Consider the following 22528-nt stretch of genomic DNA (forward strand, 5'->3'; position numbering starts at 1 on the left):
CAGCAAAAAATCTTTGCTGCTATTGGTGAGTTAGGATATTTATACAAGCAATTAAATAATAATAATATGTCAGGTGCGTTGCGAAATGGCATAATCGCTGTGACGTAACAATTAGATGCCTAGAGACGCGATGTTGATTATTAGTTTTTACAGAGTTTAGCGTGATAGTCTTAGCAGAGAAATCACTGATTTCTACTGAGAAATAATTAAAGTCTTTTTTAATCTTTCAATTGAAAGGAAGAATCAGCCATTCTTAGTGGACGAGGTACGGGAATGGCCTGGTCTTAGAATGTTTTGGTTGGCAGGATGGAAGGAGCCATTTTAGCGACACCATTTCCGACCGAGAAGCAAAGGGTTAAGAGCTCTTAAGGTGTATTCCGGGGGGGGGTTCACTAGCAGAGTTTAGCAGCACACAGAGCAGGTCTCAACAGAAAACAATTGTTGTTTATAGTTGGGCTTTTTATTGAGGATATGTTCTTAATGAGTTTAATAATGTTAATTATGTGATATGGAAGAGTTGGATTATAGACATTTTTTGTGGTATCCATAGAATCTGTGTTTCTGGCTTTTCAAAAATATATTTACTGTATAAACGCTGAGTAACAACCAAAGTCTAGCTTTCTTTCTACTGTTCTTACTACCTGTGACAGAAACAAGATGAGCATGAGTCACTGTGAGTGTCAGAAGAGACAAAGCAATTGGGTCTCCTCCTGTCTGTCCACCCAGTGCCAGTGCCCTGGGCCAGGTATGACACCTTGTCTTCCACACAAACCGTGCATTATTTGTACACAGTCACATTTCATTACTTTTTTAATCTCTTGATTTAATACTTTCCAGCTCTTAAGAGTAAGAATATTTTAAGTTTTCTTTGATACTATAGAGAGAACTTAAAAAGCAGTGATGAAAAAATTAAATAAATAATAAAAGCAAATTAAGAAATGATCATTTCAGTGGCCTAAATAAAATGATGGTTATATCAAAATCTAGGATAAACGTCAGAGCAAATTTATGTTTTCCATTCTGTCAAAAAATAGGTCTTAAAATGTCCTGTTTTATGTGTGCCGTGCTTCAAATACAGTTTTAATCAGTTTAAATTGTTATTAGAAAAATGCTAGTTAATTGGGGCTGTTGTCCCTCAGACAGCGGTTTCTTTTCAGGGTTATCCAACTGGCAGCTTTAGGGGAGTCTGTGTTGAAGCAGCACCAGTGTCTTCCTGCTGTCCTGATGACTGTGTGTCTATTGCAGATGAAATCATAGCAGTAATGGAGGCTATGAACTCTGAGCCAGACACGCAGGAGCTCATCAAAGAGCTCTACACCCTCCTACAGCGAAACACAAAGGGGGCACTGCCGGTGGTCTTGAAGTTTCTCAGCAGCACACAGGTGACTCATCCATACAGAACAGCCTCAGAAATTGAGGCACACTTTCCTAAACACATTGAAAAAAAGTGTGAAAAATTCAAATTTAAGAAGTGCAGTTTAATCTGAACCCCAGAATAGGTTCCCTACACTCCCCCTAAAACATTGTGTGGACACTGTGTAAATTAATAAAAAAAATATGTATCTTGTCATTTGACAGTATTTCTTCACTACTAACCTACGAATAGTTTCTCAGTAATTGTTGACAATCATCTCCCTGAAGGATCCCTGTGAGCTTACACCACTAATGCTGTGACGAGAGCAGCAGTCTCACCCCTTGTTATTGTTCTCCCCTTTTCTAGATGACACCTGCTCATCGCACTGCAGTCCTCAAGGCAGTGGAGAGGCTGCTGTGTGAGACAGGCGCAGCTCTATTGGATGAGCCACTGGCTAAGAGCACCGTGTCAGTGGGCTTAAAAGAGATGACCATGTCACCAGTAAGTAAAACTTGCCTTTTCCCTGGACTTGCTGTGTTCAGAAGGAGTAGTTTTAGTACAGTCAAGACATGAAGCTGTTTGCATGAACCAATGGTTGGTTCAATGGTGCGACAAAAGGAGATTCCTCCTGTGTTAATGGGCTTTATCTTGCCCATTGCTCAAACTCCAAGGCTCCTGACATGAAAGATGCCATTTAACTATTTTTGTGCTTGTTTCAGAACTGGCTGCCTGATTGGCAGCAAGCAGGCAGCAATATTGTCGTGTCTGTGGTGAGAGATCACTATCATACAACCATGGACATGGTGCTGTCATATATACAGCCTGGAGAGCTCCCACACCATGCCCTGCTGCAGGCTGTGTCAGATATCTCCTGCAACTGCAGTAAGTTCAGTGCTAATTATGGGATGTGGACTGTCTAGAAACCTATACTGCATCTGATTACTGTGTTACAATTCAGTCTCTTCATTTCAATGTTCTTTTCAGTAAGTGAAATTCTGTCTGTCTCTCACTACCGAAACCTTTTGTTAGTGGCCTGATTGTGGGGTAATTAGATGAGGTTGAAGAGGTTACTGAATCATTTTAAAGGCACCATTATTTTACTTAGCCAGGCTTCGTACCTTTAGTGTAACAGTAAGTAACTTGGCCTCTGTCCAGTTTGAAATGTGTTTTTTTTCTTTAAATTTGCAGTACTTGAAATTGCCACTGACATGGGCAAAATATTGGAGCTTTTAGTGCCTCTTCTACCTTTGGCAAAAAACAAAAAGATGAAGGCAATGATTCCTTTTGGTAAGTATGAAAGCTACTGTACTACCTCGATAAGGGAGATATTCATTTAACATGTCTTTCAAAGGTGTGAGAGGGGGATTTCATAATAGATCCTGCTGTAAGGCTGCTGAGAACCTGACTTGTCTCATTCCCACTGAGCTACTGTACTGTGATTCTATAGAAAAGAATCAGATAGTGAAGCAAGTAAATACTCAACACACAGCTGTATGATAAGATGAGCATCTCTTGTGTTTCCAGTATTAGGAAGCCTATGTGAGAGCTTGGCTCAGTATCAATCCCAGGCTCCAGCTGACAACATCCTGGACGTCTCACAACACTTCAACAGCAGCTATGATATTATGTCCAGTTGGCTGCCAACAACGGACTTAATGGTATGAGATCTTCATTCCTCTATATTGCTTTATGAAATCCTGTTGATCATTTAAAACAGGGGTGGGGAACCTTTTTTCTGCCAAGGGCCATTTGGATATTTATAACATCATTCGCGGGCCATACAAAATTATCGATGTGAAAATTAACCTGCTATATTTGGTCAAACATTTAATTAACTCACCCCTAATGTGATAGCTGGAACTGCCTCTCTTTGGTGAGGCGTGTGATGTTAGCTGGTATTGATGATGTTGCTACTCGCAACTGCTTTTCCAGATTTGCGTCCGTCAGTCTGGAGCGCAGTCGATCAAACAGCCACTTGCTATCATTGAGTTCCCTGACAGGTTTTCCCTTCACCTCCATGAACTGCTTGACTTCATCCCGCAGTTCGTAAAACACAGTGTGTTAACACTTTCGCAACGTGTACACTCCCAGCCTGCCTGGCACTGACTGTCCTCTGAGTCACCGCAATACAGGCAGACGGGCAGCGGGCAGCCGGCGAGAAGCATGCGTGTCTGTCCCGTCATGTACTCGTATGTGTCCTGTCTATCCCGTAATGGACGTTCCTTGCTTGTCCCTCACAATTTACGTTATTATTCTGATTCACTTAATATACATTTATGTTGCTATGAAAAAAGCTCCTAGATTTATTGAATTTCGAGTCCCGCCTGCGTAGGGCTGGGCGATATGGCCAAAAACATTATCACGATAAAAATTTCATATCAATCGATATCGATAATTATCACGATAAATGTCAAATCATTATTTCTTTCAAATTTAAAGGCAGATTTTGTTCTCCTGAGTGAAAGTTGAAGAAACCAGACAGTTAATTGGTGAATTAAACAACTCTTTATTTTAAGAACACAACACCTGCCAAACAGTAGAAACATTAAATAAATTTGTTAGCTGCCCGGTCTGCAACACGCACGCGCACTCGCGCCGTACTTAGTGCGTAAAGCATGAACATTTATCGAACTTTTGTTAAAATTATATCGAGGAAAATTATATCGCGATAATTTTCGTTATCGAATTATCGCCAGGCTCTACGCCTGCGGTTGCCTTGGCAGGGCCAGACCAAATGATATACGGCCCGCGGGCCGGACGTTCCCCACCCCTGATTTAAAACATTAATTTGTCCTGGAGAGAACAGAGGATTGTAAACAAAAGGTAAAGAAAACATGGCAGGTGTGACTGTGCAGGTATCAGGTAAGACCAGCTGGACGAAGATCATCAGAATCAGGATAAAGTGCAGGACACACAAGTTATATTTTTGTGTCTATCTGATGTTGTGGACAGGTTTGCTGTCCTCTGATTGGATTGCTTGTTTGAATACTGATGTTCTCATCTCATCTTTGTCGGTAGGTGACTGAGGCCGTCGTTTTGGCATTTGGACCCATGTGTAGGTTTCTGTCAAGGGACACACTTCAAAGCAACCTGCTAGGAATGGTTTATGCCTTCCTGCCCCTGTACGCTGTCGAATGTAATTTCCAGTACAGCAGAATCAACAAGGTGGGTTTGTGTTGAGCTGCAGCTTTGTTACTTGCCAGATAGGTGGAATCTAAATGAATGGGTGTTTAGAAGTGGTTTCTGTTTCATTTGAGATCCTCACTCACTTGTCTAAACAAATCACAGAACCCTGCGAGAGAATTGTCTTATGAAGTACGCACAAGTCATTGTGGACATTTGTGAATCGAAAGTATCTTCCAACAGCTGACACCGGACACCAGAGAATGGAAAAAGGAAGAAACATTGTCTTTTGCTACTTTGTTTTCTTTTCAATAGAGTTAAAAGGTTCTGTTAGGTTCTGACTGAGAGAGTCAAGCCTTTTCATTTAGAATCTCCAATTTGACATCCGTGTGCTCTTCATTCAGAGTCTCAGTCTGATTGTGGAGGCAGGACTTCAGAAAGCTAGACAGGTTCTGTATTGTCATCTGAACTACGTGATGATCGTGATGCACTCAGAGGTAATAGGGAGTGGAGTTTGAGGTGACGACATGGTACTCTGTTCAGCTTCCAAAGAAGACATCACACATTGGAAATATACTGTACGATGCATCATATACTGTATTTCTCAAACCTTTAATCCACATCATAAGTGTGCTTCTATTCCAGTAACTTTTTAATTTGAAAATGCTTCTTTATCAAATCAGCACAATGTCTGTCAATAATGTACTACAGTATATCTGAATAGGTAAAGGAAATGTCTTTTTCTCTCAGATCTGCAAGTCTTTTGATCCTCCAGAAGACGAGAGATACATATACCTGATCCAGAGCTTCATTGACTTAGGTGAGGACTTAAAGCTTTATCTCAAACTTGTTTCTTGTGAGACAGCCCATGACAAAAATAGCTTGATAAAGACACAGTTCTCCTAATCTAGGACTATGCTCTAAGCCAGGGGTGTGAAACTCATTTTATAGGGGGGCCAAACTAAAAACTTTTAATCATGTCGCGGGCCACACATGCAGAGATAAACACTGATTAGAGTTTTATTATAATTTCTTTCACATACAGTATGCAAGTGAATGTAGCCTATACAAACAACATATTGCTTCAGTATTCCACTATTTAAGAATATGATTGAGAATTTCATAAAAGAAAATGTATTCAAGATAAAAATAAGATCAAACATTTTAGGTAATTTTTGGCAATGTAACTATATTGCACAAAATGAATTTAAATAAATACATGAATTGAAATAAATAAAAACAGACAAACACAAATAAGGATAGGTCTACATCACAAACTGTTAGCCTACTGTTGCTTTAACAAGCCAGAAACCTGAGCTCTTTTCTTTGATGAGAGAAAGTCTAATCTGGGCATAAAATACTGAATTGCAACGAACGGCAAGTGATTTTGCAGTAAATTTGGTCGCTTTCTCTGAAAGCTGCTCTTGTAGATCGTTAGCAATCTAGTCCACTCGAGTAGCCATCGTATTTCTAGTGAGACTGATGTTTGCAAAAGCAGACCCTGTCTCTGGACACACCACTTCACTGACATTTAATAGGCACCGCTTTAGAAAATCGCCCTCACAGAATGGTCTCCCTGATTTAGCTATTTCTTCAGCCACGATAAAACTTGCCTATATCACAGTTAGGTGTTACTAGGAAGATGATAGCAGTTTTACTCCTGAGGGGAGGGGAGGACGTTAATACTCGGTTGATGCGTGATGCGATTGGAGCCGAGGGGTCATGGGAATTGGAGTTCCTGCTGTTGCGGGACTTATACAATAGACCAGGAAAAGTCTTGCAAGGCCCGGATTAAAACTACTTGCGGGCCGAATGTGGCCCACAGGCCGTGAGTTTGACACATGTCCTCTAAGCACTTAGGTGGAGGTTGATGGGGAATGTATGAAATTTGAAATTTCCTTCTGTCTTGTTTTTTTCTTGCAGCCAAGATCTTTCCACAGAAGGTCCTGGAGTTTGTCTTGGACTTGTTGGACAGTCCAGTGGAGCAGAACCAGCTGGGGAGCCTTACTCTGGTCTTAAATATTGTACATCAAGGTGCGTGTGTACAGATGCTTTCATTTCTAATGAGGATCCAACATCGTGGCCACTACAAATGTGGTTGTCTTTTTTCGTATTGGAACAGTCTTATCTAATCACAGTGGTTGTGTGTTTGTGATTATGTGTTTATTCAGATTACGTCACCAAACATTTGAAGGAGTATGTCCTGAAATCCTTCACTGAGACCCTTGGAAACCCCAGCAACAAGGTACAGTCAATCTTACAGTGATATGACCTCACCCTTTCTGATGTTTTCATGCTCTGTATCCCCACTGCATCTGTGAATATGTGGATAATTCTATGGAAGTACTCCAGGATTTGTCAGTATGTTTTTTTTGTTTTTCATAATGTGTTGAACCTCATCTTCAGTAACAATGAGCTGTGGTTCTTGTCCTCAGGTGAAATGTCTGCAGTCCAAGGTGCTGATGGAGATGGAGAAGAGGGGCTATCTGGGGCTGGAGGGCACAGTTGTCGCACTGCAATATATTGTAAAGAACTGTGCCCTTGCAGATGACATCACCAAGGTATGGAGTTGTGTGGAAATCAGGTTTACCCCTGTTGTGGTTTGGTGCAATAATGTTTTGCAGTTACACCATTGTACATTTTAAATGTATTTTTATTTGTGCTTCATACTGCACTTGAAGGATCAGAAAAGAATGTGGGTTTATAACTGAATATATTTATGACGACTGAGTGTAAAAACAGTGAATAATATTTGTGCTTCTCTGTCTTCAGAGCTCCAGAGACCATTTCAATAACAGCACTGTGAGACACAGCTTTGAGGCAGTGCTGTGTTGCTGGTGCGCAGATGATACTGTGACTGAAGTAAGTGTCTCATTATGGTCTCTGTCACAGAGTACAGTCCTTTTCTAGTTCTGAGGTCACAAAGACTGTTTTTTCCACTAACTGATAGATTTTATTTCTGTATGTATCCAGTTTCTTCACAGAATATTCTTTATAATGTAGAGCAGCTTCCTAGTGAGGGAGCTGATGGGGTTGAGATTTAAGTGACCTCTGTTTTGTGTTGTTCTTGTCAGATGCTGTGGTCCAACCTGCTGAAATTCATTTCTTGGAGAATATGCAGTGATGCTCTGCCTGTATTATGCAAAAACCTGAATGTTCTCTACAGCAGGCTCACTGAGAAGGGCTACTCCTTGATCTCGAACTTTGAAGAGCTGGGTTAGTACTGAGATTGAAGTAAACTGAGCTAGTGGCAACAGTTCAGATCAGCATGAATGTGACTTGTAGCACTTGTTGAGGAAAAGAGAGAGGATATTGTCCACTTCATTGATTGGATTATGACCAATTCAGTCTTAGAGCAATGAACAGCAAAAGACCTTTGTTGAGAGGAAATCTTAAAATTAACTGAAGTCTATAAAAAATCTGCCATTGGCAAATTGCAATCATATTTTTTTTAAATTTAGGATTTCTGTGACTGTGACCCTTGTTAACCACATGTAGTATCTCCTGTCCAAAGAGTCATTGTAGTTCACTGGGAGTCAATTTGTGTACTACTCCAAAAGTACTTCATTTTATTGTTAATATCTGTGTATTTCAGGCTACCCAGCTTCACCAGACAACATGCTCATCAGACTTCTGGTAAGTCAGGCGATAGCTGCCAGAACATAAATCACCTGACAGTAACACAACCAGCTTCTCCCAGAGCAAACTAGAGTGGGAAAACAGGACAAACGGGGAGGTGATTAATAAATTGATCTACTGTGAAGTGGGGGCCAAATTGAAAAGGGTGTATTAGCTCTAGATGCAGTGTATACAGCAGTGAGAAAGGCATGAATTCTGAAGCTTCATAATTATCAGTGGTTCTGAGCTGAATTTCTGTGGTAATGTCTGTTTCCAAGCTTGGAGCCTCTCAGTCGATCAGAGGTGGGCATGAGTGCCTGACACTCCTGCACTCCCTGAGCCCAATCATCCACCCCAGGCTGCACAGCGTGTGGGAGCATCTCATTCCACCCCTGGCCAGGAGTCTCACAGGTACCCCCACACTGACCCCAAAGCAGAACAAGACCTGCTCTACTTCGGCACAGTGATGGTACTGTCCCTAAAGTATATAGACATACTTCAGGGCTCAGGGTTATCTTAGAGTTGGGTAATGTACCGATTAATTGAGGGTACATTTAATTTATTTGGCAGTTACATATATGACAGCATCCTTTAGTAAAAAACTTAATAAAGATTAAATAAAATGTTTTGCTGCTGCTTTGCAGAGCCCCTTTACAGTTATAGGCATTGTGCTCAATACTAGCAAACAGCACAGACAGGACACCATTGTACATCAAGATATTTAGCAGGGTTCAGTTAATCCTCAGAATTAGACCCACATTATTGTAGGACGACATAGCAGGTTTGTCCACAATTTGTGTTGTTAGATTTATTTATAGAACTGATCAGATATGAATCCTTAAATTTCAAAACATTTTTAATGTTAAATGCTCCAAAAGTGTACATGTTTTAAGAACAGGAGAAAAATTACACAAATGGCCAATATATTTTGCTCTTTGGCACTTAGATCTGATTGATCCAGGGATTTCATCTAGCCAGTTCTTGAAAGAAACCAGGGCATCACTTTCTTTCTGATCAGCTTTCTGATTATTATATATTATTTTGTCCTTTTGAATCAAAAAGATGACGTTATCGTCCAGAACTGAGCAGGATTGCAGCAGTTCAGAGTGGTTGTCACAGTTGTAACTTACCTGATTTTCTAGGTTGACTGCCTGAATCACCCCAGTTCTTGATCAATAATCTCTGTGTTACTCCAGGCCATATATGACTTTCTCTGTTTTTTTTCTTTCTGTTATGTTTCAGAATTGCAAGGGGAAGAGATTCTCCTGGAGCAGTGGCAGGAAGGGCTGTATGTGGTATGTACTGAGAGAGAGGGGGGATTGATAACATACTAAGTGTGGGGGAGTGGTAGGGAAAGTCATCTTTTTCCTGTTAAAGGAATGTCAGGCAGCTGGCAGCTGTCAATGACAAACAATGACAGCTGTCTTATGTTTGGGCACCTGAATGCCTGTGAATACATTTTCCTTTCTTCAGTAGGAACTGAAATGTTATAGTGTGAGAGATTCACTGCCTGTGGTACTAGCTGTGCAGTTCTACAACATTGTGTCTGGGTTTGTTCACTGTGCATCCTGATATGGAACTGAGTGCCTCCCTTGTGTGTGTGTTCAGCTCCTGTCTAACACTCTGAGTTCAGTGGCAGATGAGGCCTGGGCCTGCAGCCTCACAAAGGCCATGACCAGAGGCATTTGCACACTCATCTCCACTAGTGAGGAGAAGGTGAGTCTGATCTAAGAGAACCTCAAAATGTTATGTACTGTCTGTGAGTGGAGTGATTGGAATAGCTCTCTGTGTCTGTAACATCCTCCTTCTAAATGAGGTTTATCACCTGGATAATGATCTCTAGAAAATCTTTCAGAAAGATTTCTGACGAAATCTAGAGTTTAGATACTGTATAGCATAGGTCAAAGACTCTTACTAGTAATTTGTTCTACATGGGAAGTTCTAAAGAGTGAGTGTTCAGGTAGGCCGATAGTATGGTGATGATGTATGAATGATCTGTTAGGGGATCCACACTTCCCTCACTGTCATGTCCTCTCGGTGCTGTTGTACAGAGCAGCATCCTGAGCTCAGTGTTCACTCTGCTCTCCACTGGTGTCACAGGCCTTCCTGTGCCAGTGTGTGGGTGTGGCAGTCCAGCACGTCTCTCGCCAGGACACTGTGAGGGATGTGCTTCAGGACTCTCTCCTAGGAGTTCGGTACGAGAGGCCTGTAGAGAGAGAGGTAAAGTGATTCGACTCTTGAGTCACTCTGAAAGGCTCATAGTTTAGACATCTATTGTTTTGGAAAGACTACTGCTGGCCAATTTCAGAGTTTTGCTCTACGCAGGATCATTTCCTTCCATTTCCTAAATGTCATTATGAGGACTGAAATGTGTCAGTTTAGCAAGAGACAACATATTAATGTGAAAAAAGATTAAATGAAACTTTTTTCTGCTAAAAAGCATTTGTAATTTTGGTTTACTTTAATGACTGTTTGAAGAAGAGGAGAAAACACTGATACTGACAAAGTAAGGCTTGGAAATCTTTCTCTACATATTATTTTAAAAAGTGATATATTAGTTTTCCGCTTGTTGCTTGCTGTGATACAGTAGGTTTTGGCTCCTCTACGGCGCAGAATTGGATGAATAATGGATAGATGTTATTATTTTAACTATGAGCACTTAATTGTCAGTTGGCACTTTCTTGAAACCTGGTCTCCACAAATATGGCATAGAACTGATGTGTTCGGCAAGCAATATAAAGCAATATAAAGCCCACTCTTGGTATAACAAAGGGACTTGTCCATTCCTAATGTAGGGAAGCATTTTCCCAGTGAAGTTTCTTTTTAAAACTTGCAGTAGTACTGTTAGTCAGAGGGTAGAAGCCGACAGGAGCTTCTTCAGTGCCAGCGGAGTCTGAGATGTGTTCTCTCTCCTTGGCTCATTGTAACATAAAAGTGTTGTGTATCTATTGGACTACTAATCGATATTTGTCTAAAATGATATTGGTACTGTAACTGAGCTGTATTTTCAATTAATCTGAAGAAACACACCATGGTAGAAGGAATTATGTGCACTGTACAAGGGTCGCTAAGAGAGCCTGTCGGGTGTCCCAGGGGCTGGCAGTGTTGATGGGGCTATGTGCCAGTGCCCACCCTGATGTGGTGCTGTCTGTGCTGGAGGGAGTAGAGAAGACCGATCCGGAGATCTACTGCAGTGAGCTTTGCTCTGAGGTAAGTACACTAGTTCAGAGTCCTGAGTGACAAACCACAGCTCTTCTTTAATGTCAGCCTTTGCCTACAGTTTTCTTTCAGCACTACTACAGCAATACTCTTAGGAGCTAATATAGTTGAAATGCCCTGCTTCTTGGACTTTTAATAGTTTTTGTCATTTATGTTGACTTAATTCTAAATTTTTCTTTTTGAAAATATTAACCGTGTTGTTTGTAGAATCATTAAGAACATTACATACTTAGTGAGAAGCAGAATGAGTTTTGTACATGCTTTATTCTTTTAATTCCATGATGTACATGTATTACTTGTGTTTACAAAAGGTCTCTTTTGATCTTTTAAATTGGACACAATTTGTTTTTAATTGCAAGTGCATAGTGAAAGAATTCAATCATTCAGTAAGCATAGGAGCTCTCAGTGCAGGATAATTCCTCAGTTTACATTGAGGACTCTTCTCTATGGACATTTCATGAGGACTCATACTGAAGCTCACAGTTCTTTCTAATTAAACAAACAGCTGAAATGACTAGTGAGAAGATGCCATCTACACTGTGTTGGTTTTCCCTGCAGAGTGATTTTACCATCGCTCTCATCCTTTGCTATGGGCATGTTGCTCTCAAAGCACCAGGAGGGCTCCTGCATCAGAGAATGGAGACTGACTTTTTTGGCAGAATCAGACATTTAACCACTAAGGTAGGCAAAACCTTAGTGTTCCTATAAGAACAAAAGGCCTGAGGGCATAGTCCACTTAATGGGTCCTTTCTATAATCCTTTAAAAAGGATCAGACTCAGGATCTCATACCCTTTCCAGGTATCACTGATTACACAGTGGCTCTGACACTTTCATACACTGTTTGTGGTAATTGGGTAATCAAAATTTCAAACTGATGAAATGTTAGCCACTACATATTTTTTCTTTAAGACAAGTAAACTTTTCAAGACAAAGAAAGTGCAAAGTGTATCTTCTAAAGCCAAGAAAGTACTTACACTTTTAGAATGATAATATCTCACTGAAAACAAAAACAGTTTTAACAGTTGTGCACATTTCACTCTCTGAATCTCTACATGCTCTGAAAGACTCCTTGAATGCAGAACACAGTTCAGGCTGGTGGAGGTGAAGTGTTCATTCTCCTTGTAGGAGTGCCTGGGCTTTGAATGAGTGAAGTACTGTCTGTCCCCCTGCAGGACTCCAGCATCAGACTGATCCTGTGCCACAGTGTGGGGATGATCTCTCAGGCCGTGCTGAGCTCCAGTCACACTGAGACTCCCAGCTTCCCAGCCAAGGCCCAGCTCCTGGAGACAATGATGGTCAGTGTCAGCTGCTGCAGTGAGACTGCTGGTGTCCCACACAGTCTTATTCTTTCAGTAGTGCGAGACTCCAATGAAAAGGAGCTAAAGGGTCTTTTGAGGTTCTGGAAATTTCCCCTCTTCCATCTCTTTACAGACATTTATTAAAGAGGAGCCCAGTGACCCCCTGAGCTCTCCAGTCCGCTTGCTGGCCCTGCGCACCTGTGTGACACTGAGGTACTGATTCTTGAATAATCTTTCATTACTGCAGCTGCCTAACAATTACATTTTTAAATGTCCTTGAAACAAGAGGAATTAGGCTTAATTCACTAATGCACATTTTGAGAATATTATGTGTTGTACATCAACTCCCAAGCTCATTTATTATGAGACTTTGGTAACGTTATGATTTTCATTTAATATCACATTACAGTGGTAAAATGACATGATTTCACAGAATTCCAGCTATTTATATACAAACAATAGCTAAAAGTTGATAACTGATCAGTACTGTGTCTGCTCTAACTGTATTTTGTCCCACAGTTGTTTCAACCCAGTACTACCTGATGTGCACAATACCTTACTGCATATTTGTGCAAAGGCTGTGCTCACATTGTCTCCAGAGGATTCCAATGGGCCTGAGCCCCAGGTAAGGAGTGACACACTCAACTGTGTTGAATTTAGTGTAGGACACATATGTTAGTAAATGTCTTTAAGGTGTCCTTTAAGATAAACAGGTTGGACAGGTAACTTTAACTATTTCTCTTTAAAGCATAACCTTTGACAAATATATATATATTAATCTTTCTGACATCATGTATTTTGATGTCTTTTTTCTTAATTCCTTTCTTAATTAAGCACTTGATTAACATCTGTGTCTGTGCTATGTGTGGGGTAGGTGCTGTACAGTGACCTTGCTGAGGCTCTCCTGGACCTGCTGCTCCACACACTGCAGCAAAACATCAGCCCAGCCGGACTGCAGGAAGCACTTGAGGTCAGAACTTTATGCTATTGTGATTTGGAAATATGGTATCAGAGTATAACAGACTTTTATTCTGTCTGCCAATTACTGTAGATGTCTTAAAAAACAGAAGTTAAAAGCTATATAAAAATTAAAGCATGTTGTAGCTCAATGGACAGAAGGTTTTTGTAGTTCATGCTGGTACATTTGTATGAATAACTTGTCAAATCTCCGATATTTGTGAACAAGGTAAATATAGAAGGGGTGTGTGAGCATTATATATTAGAACAATCCTAATTGTGTTGTTGGTTTTAAAACTGTCATTTGCTCTATCACGACACTCACTGTCTTTTCCTTGTTTTCCTCAGCCTGTGCAAGCCTGGCTCAGCTCTGCCCATACCTGGGAGAGAGTGAGAGCCATTGAAATCACAAAAGCCCTTCTCCTGTTCTACCTTGAGAACTTTAATCCCATGGTGAGAAAGAATGTGGTGCTTTCTGTATGACAGAACAGCAACATCAGTGTGTCATCTGTTACCATGGGACCTGCTGTTACTGGACTGATCTAGGAAATATTACAAATAGCTTTGCCTGACAAACTGGGGTTATACTGTATATTAACAAAGTGAAATTCTTTTTAGGGAAAATCTCTTCTTAATTAAACACACCTGTGACAACATGATATGAGGAATTGAAGGGAAACTGTCAGTTCATGGTTGCCATAAATGTAATTCCGCAGCTGAAGCAGACTCATCAGACTCATCCGTGGAATGTGTTCTCTGTCCCAGAATAACTTGATGTTCCCTGTTGGGGAGCTCCTAGGACTCCTCTTCCCCCGGTGCTGTGATACAGAGCCATCTGTCAGGGAGAAGGCAATGGAGTGTGTCATCACAGTACTGAACATCTGGATGAGCGGAGAAGGTAAAAATGAAGCAGCTCACAGTACAAACAAAAACAACTCAAAACTGACAACAGTGTGGATCGATGGTGTTTCTGTACTGTATATTCAGAGGCTCTGTACTTCAAGACTATTTATAGACAGTGACCTTTTATCTGATGTGGATTGCTCAGTACAGTGAGATCTTTGTCTAGCAAGAATTAATATCTAAAATATCTGAGAATCTCTAAGAGACAGTTTGTATCCTGTGTGTTAAATCCATGCTGTTTCTCTGCAGGTGGAGCTCACAAAAGCTGTGCCAAGTATCTCAAGGCTCTGAAAGAATCAGTCTTCATGGAGCTTGACCAGGGCACAGTCAGGGTCTCCTGCTCTGCTGTCACTCAGGTAAGGCCAGTCTCTAACACAGCCATGGCAAGGACCTTGCATGCAGTCTGAAAATTATAGTGCAAAGTAGTAAATATTGAAAACTGCTTTGCTTTGGTGTTTCTTAGTGTGTCCAATTATTAATTGGATTAGGATTGAGATTTTCAGGTAATTGGTTTAGTTCCATCACATTTGCGTTCTTTCAACATAGTGGGGTGGCAAAAGTTTCCTGCTTGTTAGTGCGTTGTTACATTTGCAGTGACCTCCTGAAGGAAGGTCTTGTCTCGTCTGAACCTCTGTGCTCCCTGTTTACTTAGTCCCAAGACAATGATACCTCCTGCACTAGCTTGTCCTGAGGAGATGGAGCCTGATACTCTCTCTGTCTCTGTTTCCCAGCTGGTGAGTCGATTGCTCCCTCAGCACCAGCTGAAGATCATGGTAAGAGGTCTGTTTGACAGGCTGCTGCTGGACTCCCAGCCCAGCTGCTCCAGTGCAGCGTGTATCACCATCACACACCTCTTCCGGGCTCAAAGCAAGGAGCTGGCCAGCATGGTGAGGACATAACAGCATTGTCATCATTCATAGACAACAGCCTTATACTTTCAGCACCCTGATGTGGTCTGTTGGCGTACTAGAGAAGGAGAGTGCTAGTAACTCCATGAAAACTGCACTGACCTCTTTTTATTTTCTTAGAGTAAGTTTGGGTTTTAGTAACTGAGAGACTCACTGTGCTGTGAGCAGAGACACAGTTGCTTAATCACAGGGTCTCCTTCAGAAATGATCCCTTAGCTCCTGAAAAGAAAAAGTGTTTTTGTAATTTAAGATACCAGGACCAGCACAAGGATATTCTAGCCAGAGAAATACTCAAAGTCTTATGCCAGCTTCCATAGCAGCAAAGTGATTGGCCCCTGGTGTTCTTGTTCCCTCTAGTTTCCTGACATCCTGCGCGTCTTTGTCTGCTTCTGGACTCTGGATGAGAGTGTGAGGGAGTGTTTGAGGGACGGGATTGTGTGTTTGGTATCACACAACCTCAAACATACCATCAGCTTCCTGCTGACTTGCACATCTCATTGTGAGAGGTAACGCACTGGGACACTGGAGTGCCAGTACAGTCCTTACTAATACAGTAACTATGCTGAAAAAAGCAACCAAACACAAAATATAAAGAGCGCTACAGTAAATTGCCCATTGATGCTGTGTGTTTTATTCCAGATCGCATGTTAATTCATTGCCCTGCAGCAACAGCAGGAGAGTGAGACTGTCTCTTTGTGTACCTTTCAGCTCACTCAAGGAGGTGTGGCAGGCCCTCAGTGCCAGCCAGGTGGCACCCAAGATTGTGAAGCTCCTGGCTGATTACCTCTGCCTGACCAAGGGAAAGAAGATGGGTGATCTGGCCCTGACTGTAAGTAACCATTGAGTCCATCACCTGCCATTTCGAACTGGCAGATTAAATAGCAATACTGTGCTCAGTATACAGTGTGGTAGTGCTTTATATCTCTCTGTAACACTTGTCCCAGCTGTCACATACATCTAATCAGACTCAAATCTTTCCCTTCTTCCTCAGGCACACACATACGGCAAGGAGCAGCTGGCAGCACAGGATTCAAACCTGGCACAGCAGGAAACCCAAGTGGAGCCAGTTGTCCTGCGGTCTCTATCAGGGCTGATGACCATCATGTCCGACTGGGAGAAAAGTCAGGACAAGTTGCTGCTGCCCTACGTGTACCAAAGGGCCAAGCTCTGCCTGGAAAGTGTAGGTTTTGTGGGTTCCACTATTCAAGTGTGTTTCTCCATAAAATCCAAGGAGAACAATTGTTACATGTAATAATTCATATTTATCAATTACAGTATTTGCACAGTGAGCAACAGTGACACTGGAGTTAACAGCAAGTATTTCTTGCATGTAAAAGTGAACAGAAGTGGAAAGATAAAGGATTGTGTTTGTAAAATACCCCTCATCTCCTGCATCTTTCTTACAGGAGAGCCATGAAGTCCGCAGGGTATGTATGCTTCTTCTAGGGCAGCTGGTCAGGCTGGGTTCAGGGGATGCTGACATGAAAAAAGAAGTCCACAGCTCCCTGGTGATCCTGCTGCTCAACCTCTCTGACCCCATTCCAGAGGTCACCCAGGTAAAGACACATACCTGTACCACAGAAGATGACTACAGTGGCGTCTCTGGTCTTTCTGCTGTGCAGGACACACCTTTGGGTTTAACAAAATTTCAGTACTTCTTACAGGTGATGCTAGAGCTGACAGTTTCCATAAATTGTCAGTCAGTTGTGCCATTCTTCTCTTGACCAGTCTGAACATTTTGAGAGGTAGAAAATGTGTGTTGCCAAATACTGTCAAGATTTTGTGGTACCAAGGAATAAACAGAAACGGTATTTTTTTGTCTTCAAAATAATTAAAACAATAAATGTCACATTACTGTCACATTTATTATTTTCACTTTTAAGCTTCAAAATACAGATGTTAAAGAGTATTTTGTGTCTTCAGTGAATTTTTTCCCTCATATCAGATTTGTTTTTAATTAAAATGTTAATAATTTGCCTATAAAAATGATTACGTAAGACTCTTACATACATTTTCTGACTTTACCAAAGCAGAATATTCAATAACTTATCAAGTACCAATTGCAGTTAAGTAATACTACAGTTGGTTGTAATTGTAATATTACTAATTGGTAATTAGAAATACTTCAGTACTACTCTATGTAAATAATTTTGAAATATACTGTACACTTTTTTTCTAATAATACCATGTGGTAACTATCAGAATCTTTGAATGATGTCACTATGTTTGAAGTGAATTGTGTGAAGAATAATTTAACAGAAGGCTTTAGCTGTACAGACCATATACTAGCAATGAATAAATTAAAATCACAGTCAGACATTTCTTTCATCAGTTTGGTGCCTACATCCCACATTTGTGAATCATAACCAAACCAAATGGCTTTTTTGAGCAGTTTGGGATATGAGCCATGTTTCACAAAGCACATGATGGCTTAAAGAGTGCAAATCTTAAAAAGTTGTTTCTGTGAATGTAACATTTACCAATTTTCAAATCACCCAGCGGCAGTGATTCACAGGAATTTTGGCCTCACATTAATTGGCCTTTTTGTCCCACGATTCATGACAAAACCTAACAGCTATTTTCACCAAGTCTTTTACGAGGGGTCTTTTGAAGTTGAGGGAAAAAAAAGTCATTACCTTCATTGTTTTCTAGCAAGTTTAGAAATCCAAATACTTCTTACAGGTACTATCATTGTTGTACAGAAATATTTGAGTGCTAGCTTATCTTTTTGGTGAAGTACCAATCTTATTCTGTCAGTTTTTCTCCTGTGTGAAGATTAACCTGGGTTTTAAATAGTCTGGATTTTTCTAGGCCTGCAGGACAGCTCTGATGGCCTCTGTTCCACTGATGGGCTTCCAAGTTATCTCAGCATTTCTGGAGGAGAGCTTAAGTCAGGACAAGGAGCTGAATGTCACCCAGTTCATTAAGGACATGGCCAGCATCCTGGTGAGTGAGGATCTCCCGGGACTGTCTTCTGGATTGATGGAATGTGAAGAGGGCACTCATAAGGCACTTGACTGCTGTCTAGCATTTCTACCTTTGCAACTAGTATTCTGTCTGATTTTGTCAATTACTTAATTGTAACTAAGATAAGCTTTGCATAAAATGCATAATGTACTGTGTGAAATGTCTGTAGATGACTTCATAGATAACATCAGAAATGTCAGACTCAATTCACAATAGATGGTGCCAGTAGTGTTCAGTAGGTGAAGTTAATCCTGAGATGAGGGTGTGTACTCCCACCTGCTGCCCTGTAATAGAGTGTTAACTGTCACAGGGGAGCTTTTTCCACTTAGTAGAGTGGTATTTCACTCTGTTTAATTTTCTCTGTGTACAGATAAAAACATTCCCTTCCCAAGTCAGCCTTTATCAGAACTGTGCCCTCAAGCTTGCAAGGAGCAGATGGGCATGGGTTCGAGAGAGTGCTGCTATCTTCATTGGTAAGAGCATACTGTAACTACACTAGTGATGTTTTGTTTTCTAGGTGGGAGTTCAGACATTATGAAGTTCTGTTGATATTACCTGAAATTGCCTTGATTGAGAAGATATTCCATTCCAGAGATTTCCCCAAAACACTTTGGCACATTTCTGTCATATTATCTCATGCTGGTAAAAAAGACTCTTGTACAAAATTCTGAAGCAGAATCAGAAAAAAATGCCTGTATAAGACATGTTCCAAATCTCCGTACCAGACGCCTTCTGTGTCTTCACTGCAGCACCAGTTTCTTCCTCGCCAGGCTTACGATTGTCACCAGGAAACAAGCTGCTGTGATGTTTTGTACTTTCAGTGTCACTGTACCCAGTAGCTCTGAGTTAAACCTCTGTGTTTCAGGCCTCCTAGTGCAACAGCAACAAAAGAGCCTCTGCTCATGCTTTTCCATCAGAAGAGCCCGTCAAGGTGAAGAAACCTTCCTGTTTCTCTTTAAAGAAGGTCCAATATTTTGAACAGTTGTTCCTTCTGAAAATACAATTTAGAATGTAATATTACAAACAAGGTACCCAGAGTGGAAAGATGTGAGGGTCAGTGTGCAACTGTTTGTTTTTACTGACTGAGATGTACAGTTGATCAGTTGAGGAAATTCTTTTTAGAGTGAATTATTCTATACACAAATGAGGGAACCCCTGTGCAGCATTTTAACCATTTCTGTTTTGTTTTATTTCCAATGTATTTAAAAAACCAAAATGCACAATTGTTGTAATAAGAAGGCTGTCCAAAGAATGATTATATTTTAGTTTTTAAAGCAATTCACTTGCCAAATTGTAATGCACTGTGGGAGTTCCTTCATATTTTTGTCCTATGAGCCTTTTATATGTCACAAATGAAACAGTTGTTCTTCAGCAATGAAAGTTAAAATAATTGTTTCTTTCACAGTTAAATTTCAGAGAAATCAGATCTTAAAGGTTTTCAAGAGTAAAAGGGTTGTTTAATTTTTCCACAGGGCTGAGGGTTCTCTTGCAGGACCAAGAGACCCGGGTGCAGGAGAGGGCTGCTGAATCCATGCGGTTCTTAAGCCAGCCGTGAGCAGTTATGAGCTGTGGGGTTCTGGAGGCTGCAGCCAGAGACTCCTTAATTCCCCCCTGTTTTGGAGAAGAGGACAGTATGGACCTTGAGTACAGAACTCTGAGTCCATCAATATTTGTATATATATGTAGTAAATTTAATATGTAATGTAATAAAAAATAATAAAAGTATACAGATCTTTATTATTCAAAATGTTGTAACTGATAAAGCTGGCTGGAAGTAAAGTAACAATGTATTGTATGGGGCACTTACAGTACCTTGGAAACATATTTACTTCCTTCCAATAAAGTCCTGTCCCTCTGTTTTGATGAATTTGTAATGATGTATATGCACTTTATTAAAGTGAATATTGTTAATCAAAACTTGAATGGTGCATTACACAATATTGATAATGGAAACAAAATTAATTGGAGTTGGAGGAGAGAAATGGCTGTCGGTATCTGGAAATGGATGGATACATGACAGATTAAATATTGTAAAACAAAGAAGTTCCCAGTTTTTAATCAACCAATATGACATGATTCTGGGAGAACAAACCCATAAAATGAAAAGGAATTGCTGTGCATCTTCAGAAATAAAAGGTAAAGCCTTCTCTCAAGGATGAAAAAAGATAGATTTTTTCACATTCACAAATAATAATGACCATATCTATCAATTGGCTTATTTGTTTACAATAAATGGAAAACAAGATGATTATCTGAAGTATATACTGCATAAAAGGCTCATTTTGTAATATAAAACTAACATACACCTAAAACTAACAATTTAGTAAAAAAGAACAATTATATAAGTTGGTACAAATATTACTTTTCAATCAGTTCTAAAATTATCTAATAAATCTCAATAAATAAATTTACCATCATATTTATACAGATCTTCATTTTCAATACCAAATACAGTACCTCAGTGATGAAACAGGATGACCAGGCATTTTAAAATTCACTCCCATGGTAAAGAACAATGTTCTCCAAACACTGTATTTCATCCTAAGTAATCCTAAGGGCAGTAGGTGTGATAAATCATAACACATGCTATAGACTTCCAGCAGCAATGCTTATTGATGAGCCTCAGAAAGAGGGGTTGTTGTGAAACCCCAGCAAAGCACAGCTCTGTGATCATAGCCACAGATAACCTGGAGATGGATGTCCACTGTTGGTGCCTGAATGTCTACCAGAAGGGAATAGATACATCTGGACATAATCCTAAAAGTCAAAAGGCATGGTCAATCATCCAAAAAGATGACCGACAAACCAGTAACCTGATGAGTGTGGGGACCCACTCCACCTGGTGACTTCTTGACCAACTGTATTTTCTCCCGTTAAAAAGTGCATCACCTCTAACTCTACTTCTCTCCGCTGAACCAACTTGGCTCACTGACAATACAACTATGTGTCTGGCACCGAACTTTGGCATTTAAACTTTTTCCCAAAGTGTTTTTAGAGAGTGAGCCCATACGTAACGACAGAATTCTGCCCAAGGACTAGCCTGCAGCACCAGCTACAGTAGCTATTGTACCACCATGTGCCGCTTGATCAACGGAGCAAGTTGAAACACCAGCTTATAGCATTATTCAGCAGTAGCTGTTGCCCCGGTAACAAACTAAGTATCTCCCCTTTATGCATGACTCCCATTTAGAATCCATGTTTGGAGTAATTTAATTGACTGTAAATTACTATATTTAATTGATTCCTAACATTTATCAAGAACTCTCGCAATTTACTGTTTGAAATTTCTAATTGTTACTATAAATTTAAACCCTCATATCACTACACTGTGCATTATAAGAAAACTCCAAATTTGAACTTTTGAGTCAGCTGAAGGACAGATATTTTTTACTTCTGTCAAAACTCTTTTGAATCTCTTTTCAGAAATGGGCATTGGGGCATTACTCCCTTATGTGAAGGTGTGGTAGTATTGTCTTACTGTGTATCTGACTGTCACAGATGTATCAATTGCCAACATTTGGCATTCAAAATACCTCATGCCCATAGACAGCATTCAAGCACCTTTATAAATAGAAAAAGTATCCATTCTGTAAAAGTACAGTTAAGTGGTAAAGCAAAGCATGATATATAATTTGCTAGGTGCAGAATTTTCTGGCTGATCCTGATTCTTTATATGACACAGTTTGTAATCAATTGCTATCAGAGGCCAAATATTCTGAACAATTCAATCCTTATTACTGTAACCTCCTCCGAGGTTAGTTAGATGATTATGGTCCCTTGTGGACACCTCTCAGGTACAGGTACGTGCTGAGATCCAAGTCTCTCCAGAAGCTGAACTACTTCCTGGTCCCCTTTCCAACTTCTTCAGGATTCAAGATCAAACAAAGCATCAGCATCTGACCCAGGTGTAACATGAGCCAGAGGAGGCAGAGACCCATGTCTGCAGATACAATATGCACTGTTGCCTTTCTGTTATCTTGTGAGGTAAAACAGTGAAAAAAAGATATTTATACTGGTGTATATGACCTTTACACGTACGCTTTAATTACTTGTACTTAATAGCTACCCAAGAAATCAGCATGTATTTTGTTTGAACCTGAATTTGGATTTGACCAACTTTACACACCAGAGTGGTGCATACTCAAGCTCCCTCAAGTGGCTTGAAGATCACTTATGGACA

General features: G+C 40.4%; 1 protein-coding gene across 2 annotated transcripts; it reads left to right on the plus strand.

Moving 5' to 3' along the window:
- Positions 1–657: 657 nt before the first annotated feature.
- Positions 658–19903, plus strand: LOC148830727 (maestro heat-like repeat-containing protein family member 1). Of its 2 annotated transcripts, none has more exons than XM_088922348.1 (37): positions 658–745; positions 1246–1382; positions 1721–1855; positions 2074–2236; positions 2543–2641; positions 2879–3012; positions 4373–4519; positions 4882–4974; positions 5228–5297; positions 6401–6511; positions 6649–6722; positions 6913–7038; positions 7250–7339; positions 7552–7693; positions 8073–8113; positions 8374–8506; positions 9338–9390; positions 9704–9811; positions 10196–10315; positions 11189–11305; positions 11873–11995; positions 12488–12610; positions 12747–12826; positions 13133–13238; positions 13488–13583; positions 13919–14023; positions 14336–14468; positions 14723–14829; positions 15205–15360; positions 15739–15887; positions 16090–16210; positions 16373–16561; positions 16788–16937; positions 18193–18327; positions 18719–18821; positions 19214–19279; positions 19821–19903. In XM_088922348.1, exons 1-37 carry the CDS (start codon positions 658–660, stop codon positions 19901–19903), a joined length of 4206 nt encoding a protein of 1401 aa, XP_088778474.1. The 2 variants fall into 2 exon arrangements, with proteins under 2 accessions (XP_088778474.1, XP_088778475.1); XM_088922349.1 differs by having other exon boundaries at positions 16391–16561.
- The last annotated feature ends 2625 nt before the right edge of the window (positions 19904–22528 follow it).

This window comes from Atractosteus spatula, chromosome 7 (genome assembly GCF_055471065.1).
Source record: "Atractosteus spatula isolate fAtrSpa1 chromosome 7, fAtrSpa1.hap1, whole genome shotgun sequence".
NCBI classification, from domain to species: Eukaryota; Metazoa; Chordata; class Actinopteri; order Semionotiformes; family Lepisosteidae; genus Atractosteus; species Atractosteus spatula.

What these genes read in the sequence shown, in the direction of transcription:
- LOC148830727 (XM_088922348.1), top strand. Translation starts at nt 658, where the DNA reads ATGAGCATGAGTCACTGTGAGTGTCAGAAGAGACAAAGCAATTGGGTC. An exon ending in CAGATGATACTGTGACTGAA is followed by an intron (nt 7,340 to 7,551) that starts GTAAGTGTCTCA and finishes TGTTCTTGTCAG; the next exon opens with ATGCTGTGGTCCAACCTGCT. An exon ending in TGGGTGATCTGGCCCTGACT is followed by an intron (nt 16,211 to 16,372) that starts GTAAGTAACCAT and finishes CTTCTTCCTCAG; the next exon opens with GCACACACATACGGCAAGGA.